Here is a 14,028-nt window from a genome sequence, read left to right as displayed (position 1 = left end):
AACGGCCCCTCATAGAAATGAAAGTTATGCATGCTTTGCAAAATTTTAATGACGATATACCTCAGATCCCTTCTAATTAATAAAGAGTCCAGATTTGTGGAGTTTAATCCCAGTTTCTCAAAAGTCTATTAGAGAACAACCAGCTTCATGAAGACCAAGGAGCAGCAGAAAGGTTAGGGGTCACTTTGTGCAGAAGTTTAAAGCAGGATTATGGTAGAAAGTAGAATTACGGGACAGCATTAACCAGAAGAGCTGCACAGTTCCACCTCTGAGGTGAGAGAATCTGTAAACAGGACAGATTAGTTGTATCCGTCACAATCAATCAAGTTTATTTGAATAGCATATTTAAACAACACTGAAATATGTTGCTGTTCAAAGTGCTTCACATTATGAAAACATAAAAACATCATAAATGCATCACATAGTCAACAGTAGTGAAAACCTGTAACAAAAATTACATTTATTTTAATCTTAAGATTTTGAAGATGGATGGAGCTAAAAACACGGCAATCCTCAACGATAAACTGCTAAAGATGTGAGACTATGGCGACAGTTCAGCTTCCAGCAGCACGTAAAAAACTAACAAAACATGCAGCCAGAACTAAAGAGAAAGGAAGTTTAGAGTTTGTCTTTGTGATAGAATGGCCCAGTCAAAGTCCAGAATTGAAAATAAGCAGCAGAGATCAAAATTGCTCTTCCGACGGTAAATCCGAGTGATGGAAAACTGGATAAAAGTGTCAGTCTCTAGACTAACAGATGTACAAAATAAGAGGCCTCTCACCATAACAAATTATTGCTGGACAATAAATTGTCCCAGTAATTATTTCAACAAACGATAATATTGTTTTTGAGACAAAAACCCCCCCAATATAACAGAAAAACTTTAGAAAAATTCAACATGTTAATTTTTGCCTCAAACACCAAGAAACCTTTTGTGAATTTAGTAAGAGGAAGATATAGAAATAAAACACAACCACCAAAACCAAGCAAATAAAACTGAAATAAAACATAAAATGTTTTTTGATGTCTCTGTAAACAAAATCTTAACAAGAATGGAAATTATTTAGCTCATTTTATTTATCATGCCATTAATTAACTTGTCGCTTATTGCAACAGGCTTAAAATGTAGATGCATGCCACACTTTCCAGATTTTATTTGAGCATCCATCGTTTTCTTTCCCCTACGTAATTATGTACATCTTTCTTTTGGTTTATTACATTAAAACTCAAAACACGTCGAAGTTTGTGGTTGAAACATGGCAACTATACATTTAATCTAAGTAATTTTAAATGCTGAGCTCTTCCTTGCTGCCCTGCAGGCCTTCAGTGCCGACAGTCTGATAATGCTTGTGCCTTTGAGTCCTTTTCTATCCTGTCTGTCAGAGCTTTATGGGGATTCTTCCTTCTGTGAGAGCAGACCTGGTTTCCACAGCTAGTATGCGCAGAGTGAGTATTTCAGCACAACGCCACTAGGTGGTGCTGTTGCTCTTTCACTCGTGTGAGTAAAGGAGCATCCAGCTGTGCTTTCAGAGTCAGGCCACCTGCTAGACCAGATGGTTTCTTTGGTGCCTTTCTTTGTAGTACGTTTCGTTTTGAGTGTGTGTGTGTGTTTGTTTTTAATAGTAGCATGACTCGTTTCCATTTCTGTCTGTTTAACCTTTTCACAGTTTTCACAGAAGAAATTATCATATCGTTGTTGTAAAAGCAAAGAATATATTTTGATTTTTTTTGTGTGATTGCGGGCAACGTTGTTGTTGCTTTGCAGCAAGAAGTTCTTGGGTTTGAACCCCAGCCTGGGCTCTTTCTGCTTCCTCCCACAGATCAAAAACATGACTGTAGTTGGTCTATAAATTTGTGTGTCGATGGTATCAACTGGAAAATATCTTTGAACCCAAAAATACTACTTATCAATGAATTCTGCTTCAAAACTCACTTTTCTATGCTTGTTGTAAAGGTGCTATTTGAGAGGAGATGTTTCCCTCTCCTTGCTGCTGGTGCTTGTAAATGAAAAGTTTTAGGAAAACCTCTCAATTTTCAGTCTGGGTTCTTTGAGATTTCTGGTAAATTATAAACTGAAGAGTGCAAGTTGTTTGTGTTTCACAGTACAGCGTGCAGAACGATGTGTTAGAGGGCTAAAGCTGGAAACGTCTGCATCTTTTATGCTGTGTTTTTGGGCAATTGTAGTCAGAGACTTCACAGAAGTAAGTTAGATTCAACACTTTCAAATGACAAACTCCACTTTTGATGAAACTGTGTGACGCTGTTGGAGCTCTGGTGGAGCCAGCAGTGCATTGTCTGAGGAGGCTAATGGCTACAAATAAGCATCTGATGCACTGCACTTTGAAAAACCATCTCAAACATTATTTTTTATTTTTCAAAATTGCCAGATTTATTTTCCTAATTCCAAATTGTGTAATTTTGAAGCCAATGGAAACTGTCAGGATGTGCAGGATGAGTAGCTAATCTCACACTCCAGGCCGGGATTCAAACTTTTCTTTTTGCTGCAGCGCTGCTAACTACACCACTGTGCAGCCCTCTGTTCCAGAACAGTGTGATGTGAAATTTTGTTACGTTTTAAAAACTTGAAGCGTACAATCAGCCCATGAAATCCTCTGCATGCATTTCTCTCCATTCATGTATTGTCTGCCTCTCACGCTCCCTCCAAGCTGAGAGAGAGCTTTCTGTTTCCTTCCTGTGACTTTTGTTTTCTTAGAAATACCAGCGGGGAGCTTTTCTCTCCGCCTTTATTCTGCTCACGTCCCTTGTTTTACTTTGTGCCCCACTTTTCATCCTCCATCATGTGTGTCAGAATCACTCCTTCATGTCTTTAATTACGTCTGTGTCATCCAGTACGCGTTCCCCCTCCTGGTGTTGTCCAGCTTGTCATCTCCCCTCTTTTCTTTTTCTTTTTTTGTTCCCCTCCTGCTTCTCTTAAACGTCTGTCTCGATGTCTCTCCCCTCAGGACAGCACCAGCTCCGTTGGGTCAGTTGAGCTCACAGGCAACAAAGAGCTGGATGACCTCAGCCAGGAAATAGCTCAGCTGCAGAGGTGAGCGCCTGCACCCCGAGTAGCAGCGGGATCGCTTTGATTCCCTTCCTCTGAGGGAAAAACGAGAGAAAATTGAAGTTAAGAAATGCTGGAGATCAGATCGTTTTCACTTTAACACCACCAGTTTTACTGAAGAAATGAAACAAAATCACTTTATAACACTTAATTAATGGTTAAAGAAGTTCTTGTTCTCACAGAATGCCATCAATCACTGCTTTTTCCAAAGTTTGCTAAAAACACAAATCTTTCAACACACTTACAGATGTTAGTCTCCTGCCTTTGTTTACCTCTTTTCTTTTTTTTGTCATTGATAGAGAGAAGTTTTTCCTGGAGCAAGAGATTATGCAAACAGAGGAAACCATAAGACAGAAAAACAGTGACGTTCAGGTAAGGTGAAGCTAAAATGTTTACAGGTTCGTCTCAGTAAATTAGAAGATTTTAATCTAACGTTCCTATGCTTTAAAATATTGCATTATGGGGAAGGTGTGTTTAACCGTCAGTCACCATGGAAACAATGCCCCACCGCCATGTAGCCTAGCATGTATGGAGAAAAACTGGTCTTGTTCTGTACGTTTTTAATGCTGCTCCGATTTAAGGGGAGACGCCCTTTATGACATAAATCATGTGGTGTGAATTCAGGCAAAGTCGGTAATTTGATCAACACATCAGCAGGTAGGAGGTTTGGGGTCGATTTCTACTCTAGCTGTTTCAAACTTCAGTAAATCCCGCCGTCTATGAGCCCCAACCAGGTGTGATGCGTTCAAAGACAAATCAGCTCGACTCGAACAAGAAGAAATCATGAGTAAACTGACAAAAACAACTTAATAAAATAACTTCAGCCGCTCAGTTCAATGCTCCCGATCCTCATTTCCGACGTCCGTCTTGGCACTGCAGATGATAAAGTGACTTAGTTGCAAAGGATCAGTAATGTTTTTGATCAAAAGTCCGTCAGTCAGGATGGTAGTTCATAGCCGACCTCTGTGTGTTTTGGTGAAACTCAGGACATTCAGCTCGACTTGGACAGGGAGAGCAGCAGCCTGCACAGCCTGACGTCCCAGAAGCAGGACGCTCAGGGACGGCTGGACGAGATGGACCAGCAGCGCGCCAAGCTGGAGGGGATGCTCAACGAACTGAAGCAGAAATGCCAGGAGGAGTCTCAGCAGGTCAGAGACGGGACTTTTTAAAACGGGCCTTAAACATGCTATTAATGTTTTTCACTTTTAAACAGAACAAACAAAAATGTAAACATAAACCGGTAAGACTTTATGAAGTGTAAACATGACATAACACCTGTCACATGAATGTTTGACTGTTGTCATGAAGTCATTAGGTAAATAATGACACTTTTAATACAAAGGTGACACTTTTAATTAACTTGTAATGCAATTTTTTTTATGTTATTTTGCATTAAATGTTTAATTGTTTACTTAACAATGCAAGATTGACACTTTTAATAAACTTTTAATACAACTTTTTGTGCAACTTTGCATTAAAAGTGTCATTATTTACCTAAAGACAATTCATGACAACAGTCGTAAGCATTTATGAAGAGTTGTTCATGTCTACGTCAGTCTTATGCACACCCCTTCGTTATCTGGTCGATATAGGGCAATTGACACTAATTTCAGTATATTGTACATATTATACTGACAATGTGTTTACAATATTGTCTATACTTGTTAAGGCATAACATCCTCTATTAGTCCAAACCATGTCCCAGGGGTTTCCTTCTCCTCCAGTTTATGCAGCATGGACTGATGAGATGAAATCTCCACCATTGCATCTGTCCATTCTTTCATCTTGGGAGGAATAGGATTGATTTCCAATGTTTCAAAATCATCCTAGAGGCTGTAATCAGTCCAACCTTAATCTGCAATCTGTGAAAATCCCTACCTGCTACTCCCTTCCTATATTTAGTCCCAAATCTTTTTGCCACAACAATTTCATATTTGTAGATTCAAAATTGCTTGAAAGTTTATTCAATTTGTCAAATCTTGAGTCTGTGATTTGTTCTTGCGATGAATTTAGATGATCCAGGATGGGATTCTCAAAGTTTTTAGTTTTAATGAAAGACTGTAATCTGTAAACGTAAACGTATTAACTTTATCTTCGTGTTTTGTGTTCGCTCTGCAGATTTCTTCTTTGCAAAGTCAGATCCGCTCTCAGGAGACCCACGTCCGCAGCCAGGAGGACGAGCTGAGCCGCACCAAGGCGGACCTGAGCCGGCTGCAGGAGGAGGAGGCCCAGCTGGAGGAGAGGCTGGTGACCGGCCGTGTTCAGCTGGACAGCATCGTGAAGTCGCTGCAAACCACGCAGGACGAGATCAACCAGGTCAGGCAAACGGCTGAAGACAATTAAAGTTAGAGATTAGATTGAGGTTTGAGGATTTTAATGCATTTTCTTAAAGTACCACACACTCTGAATGCATTTGGTGCTCAGTGTAGAAATGTTACAACTCAGTGGTTTCGGTTATTTCCCTTATCAGTTTAACCACTAACCAAGGCTTCAGTTTTAGTTTGCAGATCTCATGCATTCCTCTTTCCAGAGTCAGAAGTTGTAGTTCTGCAAACACAAGTCCCTAAATGTAAACTCTGACTTCAAATATGCATGTTTTCAATTTTAAGTGAAAGTAGCAACCCAATACATGAGAATTTATTTTGCAGATAAGAGTAAAAATTAGAAGCATAATAACACCAGTAAGGCAGATGTATTTTCTGAACTGAAATGTTTTGTTTGCAGGCTCGCAGTAAGCTGTCACTGATCCAGGACACGCAGAAGGAACTGACCCAAACTATTGAGCAGTACAACAGCGCTCTGAGCGAGATCAACAGGGGGAACTTCAGCAACCTGCCCGATCTGAGCGAAGGTTTCACTGAGAGGGAGAATGGAGGATTCAGGAGTTCGGTAAGGAACCGAGAAATAAATTAGATTATTTCTCCCAGCTCCTCTCATAAAAGCCCATTTAGAGCCCAGAAATTTCTTCAGTCCGTTCCCAATCGTCCAGTTTGACATTTTTAGTCACCCAGAAGAAAAACAAGCTGAGAAAAACACTTCCAGATTTACTCTTCTGTGCCATTTTGTTGAATAAAACTGCAAAACGTCACAAAAAGACATTCAGTCTGTTTGAAAAGTCAGCTGAAACTTTGTATAAGACATCTCATACAACAGATTAAATTCTTAATATTTGATCAAAAAATATATGATTTTTAAAAAATGATTTACAAACCAAAAGCTTATTGTTTAAGTATAAATAATAATATTTAGCTTTCTTCCTTTCAGCCTGTCTGCTAGAAAATGAGGCATTGCTCCAAAAATTATACATGTAAAAAGAGTTTCAGTTCAATTTTTACATATTAATAAAAACAGCATGAACAAAAGTTATTTATTCCCCTCTTGACAATGAATGGAACCGTTTTTGGTGACATTGTTTCAGCAACAATGTTTTTACAATGTTTCCACTGGTATTTTGATGATTTATCTTCAATAACGAGACCAAACTCTCTGAGTTTGGCAGGCCTTCTTAAATAAAAATAAAAATGACTGTATCCTTTTCAGTTTTCTTAATTTATGTTTTCACTTGTGCCTGTCAACCAAATCCACTTTTAGATAATTGATATTTTGTGAAATACACGGAGAAATTAAGGCTTTTTGGCCCATCAAAAGACCGGCACTAATTTCTGTCTTTTTGTAACTTTTTTTTTATTTTTATTTTCCTTTCATTGTTTATGAATGAATGAATTTCTGTTTGTCAGGATGACTCTTTCAAGTCGAGGATAGCCATGTTCAACAACGGCAGTAAAAAGGAGCTCCCTGCAGACCCCTTCCAAGTAGAAGACCCCTTCAAATCTGACCTCTTGAAAGGTCAGGACATCATCTTGCTGTTATTCATTCGTGTCTTCATGCTTTCAGACGTTGATTGTTATCGTTTATTGGTAATTTATGTTGATTTATTTCATTTCTCTTTTCTCCCAGATCCATTCGGAGAAGATCCTTTCAAAGAAAACGATCCCTTCAAGGGAACCTCATCTGACGACTTTTTCAAGAGATCCAACAAGACGGACTTGTTTGGCTCCGGAGATCCTTTCAGTAGAAAACCCACACCGCCAGCCAAGGTGCGACTCTTTGTTTTTGTTTTTCATTTTAGTGCTAATTAATGTTCCCTTTGCATGCAGCTTGATTTTGAATGTCGGAGGGAACCGCAAGCTAAATAGTCTCTTAATTCTCTGTTTCATTATATTCTTGATGTTTTTTCAGCCGAGCGCCTTTGGGAGTGGCGACCCCTTCGCATCAAACAGCTCTCAATCAAAGGATTCAGGTAGGCTGCTTGTGCAGATATTTTCTTTGTGTCTTCATATTTACTGCCTAGTTAAATATGCAGAGTTGTTTTTAACAGGCTAAATGCAGAACCAATTAAAAACAAAATGTTTTTATTTTTAGTTTTATGTAGGTTGTACAGCACCTAGCAAAGGTTAAAGGTCTTCACTCTTTGTCACCACAATCTTCAATGTATTTTATCGTGATTTTTCTGATTGAACATTTAAAACATTGCACAAAGCTGTTCATAACTGTGAGGATTGCAAGTGGTCCATGTTTTTTTTTTTTTACCTTTCCATACACAAGTAAAAAAAAAAAACCCAGCATGCTGAGAAAATAAATAAAAAAGCTAAAATGAGGCAAATCTAATACAGAAACTTATTGCATCTCCACTTTTTTATACGTAAAACATTATGAAAATCAAAATAGCGGTATATTTCACGTATATTTTATCAAAAATATTCAAAAGTCTGCCTTGATCTGAATTCAGAGCCACTGAATTAATTCTCTGAATTCTCAACTTTGCTGGGAATTTTTGTGTTTCTGGAATTATTCTAGTTTTTGCCAAATTATTTCGAAACGAAGGTCAATCCGACTCAAGTTGGATCTTTGACTTCGACTAGGCCGTCTGAACACATGAATATGCTTTGATATAAACCTTTGCCACCGTCATTTTAAAAGATATTAAGAAATGTTTCCAGAGGTCATGAAAGGTCAACCAGCCTCCACTCCCACTTTCTTTAAATCAGACAAAATTGATGTCGATCAACTCGCCTACGTTTGTGCAGAAAAAAAGTTTGGCTTGTGCTGCATTGGCCTTGAAGATATTAATGAAAGTTTAAAGGTCAAAAGGTCAACCAGCACCATCACTTTTACAAAGTCAAAATGATCTTAAAAACGTCATTAATATCTTCAAAGGCAAAGCAGCACAAACAAAAAATATTGCTGCACAAACGCAGTAGAGTTGATTTACATCAATTTTGTCTGATTTGAAGAAGGTGGGAGGGGAGCTTGTTGACCTTTCATGACCTCTGGAAAGATTTCTTAATACCTTCAAAATTATAGAGGCACAAACGAAAATATTTGCTGCACAAACGTAGCACAATTTTTAATTCAGACAATATTATTATGTGATTTGGAGAAGGTGGGAGGGGCTTGTTGACCTTTCATGACCTCTGGAAAGATTTCTTATCTTTAAGAAAAAAACAAAATGTTTTGCTGCGCAGAACATTTTACGCCATTTTTGTCTGATTTGGAGGAGGTGGAGGGCCAACTTCACTCAGGTTGGATCCTTTTTGTTTGTGCAAAATCCCATTTATTTATTGATCTGATACAAGTTTAATGATTTTTAGATAAATGTTGTGACGATATATCAGATATTCAGAAGGTAACCAAAGGTGAAATCTTTCTGTCATGGCGTGGGAAGCGGTAAAAACCATGAGCTGACCTCGTCACCCACACACACTTAGATCCACAGCGTCACCTGTGGACACACCTGTGTGGTTCCTGACGTGCCCAACCACCATCGCTGCGAGTGAAATAACAACAACACAAAGAAAAGTTTCAACTAAACCTGAAATTTTCCCACCAGATCTTCAGATCTTCATTTCCTGCAGTTGTTAAATGAGTTTTGTCTGATTCTCTGATTAATGCTCTTCCTGCCAAACCTGTCAGGTCGGGTCAGAGAGCAATAATTTTTGTCCTCAGTCATGCTCAATAAAATTTGTCTAGACTCCAAGCAAATTTCTTTTGTTGGAAGTTTTTTTAGTTTTGTTTTTTAGCTTTGCTACACATGATAAGGCATTGCTCTGTTACTTCCATTTAGGCAATAAAATGTCTCTTTTTTTATTTAAAAAAGCATTTAATTTGTTTGTATTTTTAATATTTTATTACATGGTTAGCTGTAAAATCTGCAGGATGTGGCAATAAATTACTAGTAAAATTTACAATTTCATTATTTTTCTTCCACTTCACTACTCTGAGTTGGTCTTTCATATAAAAAGTCTATAAAATACACTGAAGTTTGTTGTAGTGTGGAAAACTTCAGGTGTTTTTTACAATCCACTTACGAAGAAGCTGCTGACGTCAGATAAAAGTGCAACACATTCATCCCTTTGCTCAAAGAAGCGGATTTTTCCTTTAGTTTTCCCAGAAAGTGACTCTGTTACCGGACTTGTGGACCTGAGAGATGTCCGGTCAAAAGACTCATTCTTAGCCGCTCCGGGTGACGTGTTAGATTCAGGTTTTATTTTTGGATGGTGGGGCAAAAGGGGGCAAACAATTTTTACTCTCTGTGGCTTCAGTTTTTCCTCTGGTCTCGGGTTATTTTTAGCCGAGCACCTTCGCATTTAACTACTGGCCGACTGAAAATACTCTCTCTCCCCCCACTCACCCTGGAAAAACAGGAGGCCAGCAGGAGCCAAACAAAACAGAAACTCTGTGACTGCTGCTCCTTCACTCCCAGAACACACTGCCACTCCTTTACGCGCTCCTCTGTCCTCCCTGCGTATCTGCTGCCATTGAAGTGCCAGGCCTCGTTCGCTGAGGAAGTTGTTTCAAGTTTGTTGGTGGCCGCTGCAGGTCGGCGCTCTCTGCGCGCTGCACGCGCTCTTCAGAGGAACACAGAGGCGACTGTCGACCTGAGCCGAGTCACCGCATCGCGTAAAGGAAAACGCCGCGCTGCCACACGTGAATGGGCCCTTCTGTGGTTGAGGCTCACACAACAAATGTATTGTGTTGCAACGTTTTTTTTTTTTGGGTTTTTAGTTGTTTTTTTGTTTTTTTTTTCCGCTCCAAGCATCTGCAGTTTGTTACGTTTTTTTTTGTTGTTGTTTTTTCTTTTTAATTAAGTGGCGTCAAAACAGCTCCAGCTCAGTTCTGGACTGACGCCTTTAATTAGCCGATCAGGTTGAACAAAAAATAAAACACAGCTTTTACAGGTCTACACAGAAAATCTCATGGAAAATTAAACGGTCATGCCACATTCTCTGCTCTAAATAACACAAAACCCCCTCTAACTCTTTAGAATAAGCAACATTTGGAGATAAATTTGACATGTGGTTTTTAGGGCCAAACTTTATGATTTCTGGCTCTTTCTGTGTCTGCAACCAAATAATCCAGATGCATTTAAATGAACTTTTGTTGCAGACTTGTTTGGAAAAGCGGACCCGTTTGGAAGCAGTTCTTTTGGCGGCAAAGGCGGCGGATTTGCTGACTTCAGTCACATGTCAAAGGTGAGCTCTTGTACTCATGAATCACTTGCACCATAAAGCAGTTTTCCACTGGATCTTGTGCTTTTCAGCCTTTACTTTCACCTTGACCGATCTCTGGTGCCTTTAAAAATCTGCTGTGTTCATAGCTTTGTAAAATTGTTGACTGTTTTTCTTTCTGTTCTCTTTTTTATTATTCCTCACATGAGCAGAAGCCTGACCCTCCTAAGAAGAATGTGCCTAACCGGCCCGCGCCTCCCTACGGTAATCCCTCATTTCAAGTTCCTCTCTTTCTGTGTGTTAACGTTTGCAGTTTATTTTGCACATTAACAGGTTAGTGCTCTTCACAAGTGGCATTCAACACTCTTCAGTAACATTTTACGACATCAGTCTTTGTCAAAATATACAAATTTATTGCCACCAATGTGGTTAATATTTTGTACAACCCAATGTTGTTGTTTTTTAGCACAATAACAAATTCTTCTGGATGATAAACTGTCCCAGAATTTATTTTTATAAACTTTTTTAAGTAACAATGCAAGTACAGACTTTCGATAAGCTTTAATTTTTAACATTTAACACTGGAACTGGAAGACATTTTAAATATCTAAAATAAATAAAACAACTGAGACAACGCATACAATGGAAACTCTGTAAACAAAATTATACTTCTTTAAACAGGCTAATTGTGACCAGACTGAAGCTTTTAGTCATGCAGTCCGTGGTAAGAAGAAAGACACGAGAAAGACAATCATCCAAATGGAAATTTTCAGGCTCGTTTTAATTTATCACGTGATTAATTGTAGATTGTCATTCAGCTTTTCTTCAAGGCTCTAAAAAAATTTTAAGAATCTTAACTTTAGGCATACTTAAGGCTGTTTTAAAAAGTCTTAAATATGCCATCATTTTCTGCAGCTGATGCTAAAATGTATTAAGCCGTAACTTTCGTAAATTACAACAAAAGGAAAATAAAGCCAAACTGGTGAACGACTTGTATTATTTTTATTTTTAGTCTCTCCATGTTGGCTCTGTGTGCCCGTTGCCGTGGCAACCGACTGACTGCAGAGGTTATGTTACGAGCATATTTAGTCCGTAACGATATTATGTTTTCAGGCCTGATGTTGTTTTCGTGGTTACAAATAAGTAATCGCCCAAAGCGAAGCAATGATTACTGCGATGATTTTTTTTTTTTTTCTGTTGGTCATTAATTTGAACTTTTTTTGTTGAGCTTCTTTTTTTGGTGGTGTTATTAATAAAGTTATAAACATTTCGGATCTTGGTGAATATTTTCGATTTGCGCGTCAAACCAGAGGGACACATTTGTTTCAGCGTCGTCGCGGCATTCAGTTCGTCCCCCGAAGACGAAGCTGCAGATATCGACTCAAAACCTTCCTGAGATCGACTGGTTCAGCACCCCTACGATGAAAACCTGAAGTCACATGCCACATCGCTTACGATGATTACTTACTGGCTTAATCAAGTTAAAAATAGCATCTTAAGTCAGTACTTTTTCAGAATGCTTTTGTTGCTTCTGTACAATAACAGTAAAAACATTCTGAAAAGTGCAGATTTGAGACGCTGTTTTCAACTTGCATCACAGATCTTCCTCTGTACTTAACAGTGACCAGAGAAGCTTTTTTTGTTTCACCTGCAGTGTTTGCTAAAAATCCACATGTTTGCGTTTGTGATGGTACGACAGGAAGTGATTTTCTTTTTTCCTTTCATGTCTCCCAAACAACCAGTGAACTTTTATTTGTAATCTAATAGAGCCTTAGACGAGGCTCTGCTGCAGTTCTCTAGTTTTTAGTTTGAGGTTTTCTCCTTTCATCATCTTCACTGTGTGAACTAGCAAGATAAATATTGATCTTTGTTTGTCAGTCAATTAATTAATCATCTTTTTCAGACCACTTTTTGTACCGGGAGAGATGTAGCACAAAGTGCTTCATTCAAACCAAGGGGAAAACAATTTTAACTGAACTTTATGTAATGGAACAACAACTGGAGGAATTATTAAAACATGAAAATAGATTCATGAAAAAATCAAAATTAGTGAGAAAATTTGAACCTACACAAAATATTTGCTGATCAAAAACACCATGAAGGCATCAGGGGACATAAAAATATAGATTGAGGTTGGATGAAACTTGATTATTAAAAAAGGGTAAATTAAAATAAATAAATGTAGAAAAATGTGGGATTCTGTGTTTGTATTTCTACAACAAAAAGTCCTTAATTACTAATTACAAGCTATAATGTAAAGATAAAATCAAGTATAAATAAATTTAAAAAAGCTTTAGTTACATCACTGTAACTAAACATCAAATTAAACTTTTCTAAATTTAAAGATGAGTTTGCTTTTTTCCCATCACCCCCAGGGCTTTCAAAAAAAAAAAAAAAAAAAAAAAACTATTTTAAGCGCTCCACTTGTTACTGTTTTTTTTTTTTTCTTTCTTTCTTTTTTTGTGGGCTCATAAACTTTTTATGGCCTAAATACATGCTAGAAAGCTGCTTCCTCAGTAAGGTATGCGATTGCAGAGATAGTAATTTCTTGTTTTGATATTGTCAACAGGAAAGCTGCTGGCAGAGATATGTGAATAGTAAGAGGTGAAAGCACATGTGAACCTCCATATGACACGTTCCCATCATGCTGATATTAATAGGACACGTTTTTGATTTTTTTTTTCTCCCCTCCCCCCCTATTACTATAATAACCGATGCTGGTTAAGTCAAATTCTCCTCTGTTGGATGACAGCGAGTGCTACTTTTTCTATTTTCTTTCTGCACTCAGAGCCTGGTGTTTATCTTGCTTTTTCAGTGCATGTGAAGTCACACAACACCTACAAGCCATTCCCAGGCCATGCCCTTCCGGTGTGACCTTGCACTTATTCTTTAAGCAGAAGCCGCAGCCTGAGAAAGCTGGTGTTCCCCTTTGCTTCACCACACAGAACAGCGTTGAGATGAGTTGCCACGGTTTGCCAGCGAGCTTGTTCTCACAGCGTGCCTCTCGAGTAAAAGGGAAGTGAGAAGCCCACTCCTAAATTTGTGGGCTGCTCTCAATATCTGCATCGCAGAAACAGTTGCACAACTAATCCTGGTCCTGTGAGAGGCTGCAATTTAGTTGTTTGTCTGCACTTATGTTGCAAGATTTGTTTACAACTCCTGACACAAGTTTGGTTTAGTAATAGGGATTTAATTAGGCAAATATTTGGTTAGTCTTCCTACATATTTTGCTTAAGCCCTCTAGGTTTGCTGTGACGGCAGTCGCGGATGATGGGAACCGGTTAAAAGCAATTATTGTAAATGTGTAGTCAACTTACAGTAGAAAAGGGTGTGTCTGTTTTTTTTTACAATCATATGTTCCAGAAAGCAGCACCGTGCACATTGAAGCATCAATGCATCAGTAAGCTTTACTCAAAAAATGTGGTTAGCACCTTTTTTTTGAACCATTATCGCTTT

At 38.4% G+C, this 14,028-nt stretch overlaps 1 protein-coding gene across 6 annotated transcripts in view; it reads left to right on the top strand.

Moving 5' to 3' along the window:
* Positions 1–14,028, top strand: part of eps15l1b (epidermal growth factor receptor pathway substrate 15-like 1b) — a 31,712-nt gene that overhangs the window by 13,793 nt on the left and 3,891 nt on the right. For 5 of the 6 annotated variants that reach the window (XM_015017112.1, XM_015017097.1, XM_015017138.1 and 2 more), the window contains exons 12-22: positions 1,384–1,446; positions 2,964–3,049; positions 3,364–3,436; positions 4,051–4,212; positions 5,183–5,380; positions 5,789–5,953; positions 6,802–6,910; positions 7,022–7,161; positions 7,304–7,364; positions 10,511–10,596; positions 10,785–10,836. In XM_015017112.1, coding sequence (XP_014872598.1) covers positions 1,384–1,446; positions 2,964–3,049; positions 3,364–3,436; positions 4,051–4,212; positions 5,183–5,380; positions 5,789–5,953; positions 6,802–6,910; positions 7,022–7,161; positions 7,304–7,364; positions 10,511–10,596; positions 10,785–10,836 — 1,195 coding nt within the window. The remainder of the gene's footprint in view (positions 1–1,383; positions 1,447–2,963; positions 3,050–3,363; positions 3,437–4,050; positions 4,213–5,182; positions 5,381–5,788; positions 5,954–6,801; positions 6,911–7,021; positions 7,162–7,303; positions 7,365–10,510; positions 10,597–10,784; positions 10,837–14,028) is intronic. The other variant, XM_015017104.1, reaches the window with a different exon arrangement.

This window comes from Poecilia latipinna, unplaced genomic scaffold (genome assembly GCF_001443285.1).
Source record: "Poecilia latipinna isolate Pla-1442-1.1 unplaced genomic scaffold, P_latipinna-1.0 Scaffold75, whole genome shotgun sequence".
Classification (NCBI taxonomy): domain Eukaryota; kingdom Metazoa; phylum Chordata; class Actinopteri; order Cyprinodontiformes; family Poeciliidae; genus Poecilia; species Poecilia latipinna.
The sequence above is the reverse complement of the archived record's forward strand: the minus strand, read 5'-3'. Positions and strand labels throughout refer to the sequence as shown.